This window comes from Onthophagus taurus, chromosome 7 (assembly GCF_036711975.1).
Source record: "Onthophagus taurus isolate NC chromosome 7, IU_Otau_3.0, whole genome shotgun sequence".
Taxonomy (NCBI): domain Eukaryota; kingdom Metazoa; phylum Arthropoda; class Insecta; order Coleoptera; family Scarabaeidae; genus Onthophagus; species Onthophagus taurus.
Window position 1 is genome coordinate 23,713,177 of NC_091972.1, and position 2,943 is coordinate 23,716,119.

Consider the following 2,943-nt stretch of genomic DNA (forward strand, 5'->3'; position numbering starts at 1 on the left):
TAAAAAATTTAAAAATAAAAAGATGGGGCTAACTTCCCGCACTCAAGTACCGAAGGCTTTTGCGGCCGGTGGTAATTAAACTAAAACTAATAGTATCATTATTCGCCGTGCGTCTTTTCAAAAAATGTTTGACATTTCAGATGCCATGTTGCAACATTTTTCAGAAACAAGTTCGAACTTGTGTTAGTTCTAGTTTTAATAAGAAATTATATATTGCTATTTAAATCTTCATTAAAATGTTATGTATTTCGTGGTGATATATCGATTCGTTCTTGAGATACGATTTTTTAAATTTCTATATTTCAAATCAATAACAATAAAAAATGCAAAGTAGCATTTGAAAGATTATAACAACGATAATTAAGGAAAATAAAAAATTTTTTATGGTGCATCAAATATTTATTAAATTTCAATCAAATTTCAATTTTTCATGTTTTAGTATAATCTTCCCTTTTGGAGATAAAATTGCTGACTGATTATCAAACTGCATGGGATATCTCGTGGATTCATGAGGAGCCACTTTATAATTTTTCAAAAATAAACTTAACCCAACTCTTGTTTGCATCATCCCAAATCGAAGACCTAAAGAAAGTTTTGTTATAAATTCGAATAAAATCCCCAAGTATCTTAATAATTTACCAACACAAATTCTAGGTCCTTCACCGAACGGAAGAAAAGTAAATGGAGTGATATGTCGTTTATTTTTCTTAGAAAATCGATCCGGATTAAATTTATTTGGTTCCGGGAAATAATCCTCATCTCTTTGCAAAGCTAATAAACTCGTGAAAACAGGGGTACCTTTTTCTATAATTGCCCCATTTGGAAGGGTGTAATTTTGAGTGCAAAGTCTTGGGAGGGTATGAATCGGGGGGTACATTCTTAAAGTTTCATTTATGATTTGGTCCATATATTTCATTTCCATCATTGCATGATAACTCAATTTTCCATCATTTTTTTTAATAATTTCATTAATTTCGTTTCGAAGTTTATCTTGGACATTTTGATGATGAGCTAACTCGTACAAACAAAAACTCATCGTGGTTGAAGCTGTTTCGAATCCAGCCAAAAAGAAAAAGAAACCTTGTGCGGCTAACTCATCAATGGGGTTTTCCATGTTAATTAAAAGTTGCATGAAATCGTTTCTTGTTACATTTTTCGATTTTCTATATTTAAATGAATCTTTTATAAATGCACGGAAGAATTTCGATGAACACTTATCGGTGAAATGAAGCTTTAAGCTTTTAACAATTGAGGGAGAGATCATCGTGAGGATGTTTCTTATTCGAAATTTGAGGCTAGACTCAAACAATTTTCTGCCATAACTTCTAAATTCAGCTTTAGGATTTTTAAAGCTATTGCATTCCAATCCAAAAGCGCAAGATCCGATTACATCGGTGGTGAAGCAGGCTAAAATTTCTTTGATGTCTAAATCTTTTTTGTTTTTATGGGAAGTTTCAATAAATTCTTCAAGTTGAACCCCGCATTCTAATAAAGTGTTGAACATCGTTTTCATTTTCCCCGAAGTAAACGTTGGGGTAACTTTGACCCTCATTTCCCTCCATCGAGCACCTTCTAAATTAAAAAGATGCGCCTCTAACGGTTCGACTTTTTCGTCGAATATCGCAGCGTGGCTATTAAAGTATTTAAAATCTTTACTTACGATGAGTTTTAGCCATTCTGGGTCGATGATTAAAATCATTGGGGAACAACCTGCATAAATCCCGCCGATTTTTTCTCCGTTTGCTTTAAATTGTTGGTGTAAATCGGCTAAATTCATGACGGTTCCTCCTTTACTTGTAATCGGATTTTCAATATTCCCAAAAGGAAAACTTGGTTTGATTTGAGCAACACCTTTCTTCTCCCAATATTGAAACGATTTTTTGTAATAATAATACACCATATACACAAATGTTAATAAAGTAATTATTAAAAATTCCATTTTTTATTTTATAAAACTTGCATTAATTGTGTTGATTCAACTAAGAAACTGAAATTACTGAAACGATTCGATTTATATTTATACCACTCTTTAACAACACAGAAAAAAATTAATTGCTGATTAAAAAAAAATAGTCTGGGTAATGTGTGTTAGAATTATTTATAATTAAAAAGTGTTAATGGGGTTATTGCTTGGAAATGAAACTGATTCGTCAGGATGAGTTGAAGAGGAATTGTGATAAGTTACGAATATAGAATGCATTTATCAAGTGAGAAAGTGGAATATTTTACTGTTATTCTATGAGTAGCTCACAATCAATTCAAATTCGTCATGTTACACAACGAAATTAAATAATTTCGGCGAAAAATCGTTTGCAAACAATTTTTTTTTTATCAAAATATAGCCTAGTTAAGTAGATCAAATCGTGGTAATCTTTAAAAATAATGATAATTGGAGCAACGCTGTTAAAAGGTCACTCTTTTAATTATAGTCAAACTGTACAATCAAATGGATCAAATAAAAATAAATATTTTTGTGTATCTTAACCCATTTAGTCCCACTGGGGTGAAAACGCACCAGCGTTTATAATAGTATATTAAAAAACAAGTTTTGTAAGACACGCTTGAAATGCACGAATTTAAGTTGAAAAACGAGTGGCGAAGCCACGAGTTTTTTAATGAATGAGTGCTTTAAGTCATATGAAACGTGTTTTTTATGCTATTTTTTGTAATTCGCGTTTTTATACTTTTTTTTACAAAAATAAAGTAAATTTTGGCAATGTAGGGAAATATGTATGTAGCAGTTGGTAACACCGGAACACTTGAAAATAGGAACTTTGAATTGACAATTAGAAACTGTCAAAATACAAAATATATTCACCTGAAAAAAATGTTTGATGTACACCTCCCAAAATCAGAGAAATTGCTCAGAGTCAATGTCCTCATCATTGTGGACTTTGTATTCGATGCTAAGAACGTGTTTAAACATCCATAGACAAAAATTGT

General features: G+C 31.3%; 1 protein-coding gene across 1 annotated transcript; it reads right to left on the bottom strand.

Moving 5' to 3' along the window:
• Positions 1-383: 383 nt before the first annotated feature.
• LOC111425735 (probable cytochrome P450 6a20) lies at positions 384-2,429 on the bottom strand. Its single transcript, XM_023059963.2, has 2 exons — positions 640-2,429; positions 384-582 (listed from the first exon to the last, which is right to left on the bottom strand). Exons 1-2 carry the CDS (start codon positions 1,937-1,939, stop codon positions 410-412), a joined length of 1,473 nt encoding a protein of 490 aa, XP_022915731.2. The 5' UTR covers positions 1,940-2,429; the 3' UTR covers positions 384-409.
• Positions 2,430-2,943: the final 514 nt, after the last annotated feature.

What these genes read in the sequence shown, in the direction of transcription:
- LOC111425735 (XM_023059963.2), bottom strand. Translation starts at nt 1,939, where the DNA reads ATGGAATTTTTAATAATTACTTTATTAACATTTGTGTATATGGTGTAT. An exon ending in AGGACCTAGAATTTGTGTTG is followed by an intron (nt 583 to 639) that starts GTAAATTATTAA and finishes AACTTTCTTTAG; the next exon opens with GTCTTCGATTTGGGATGATG.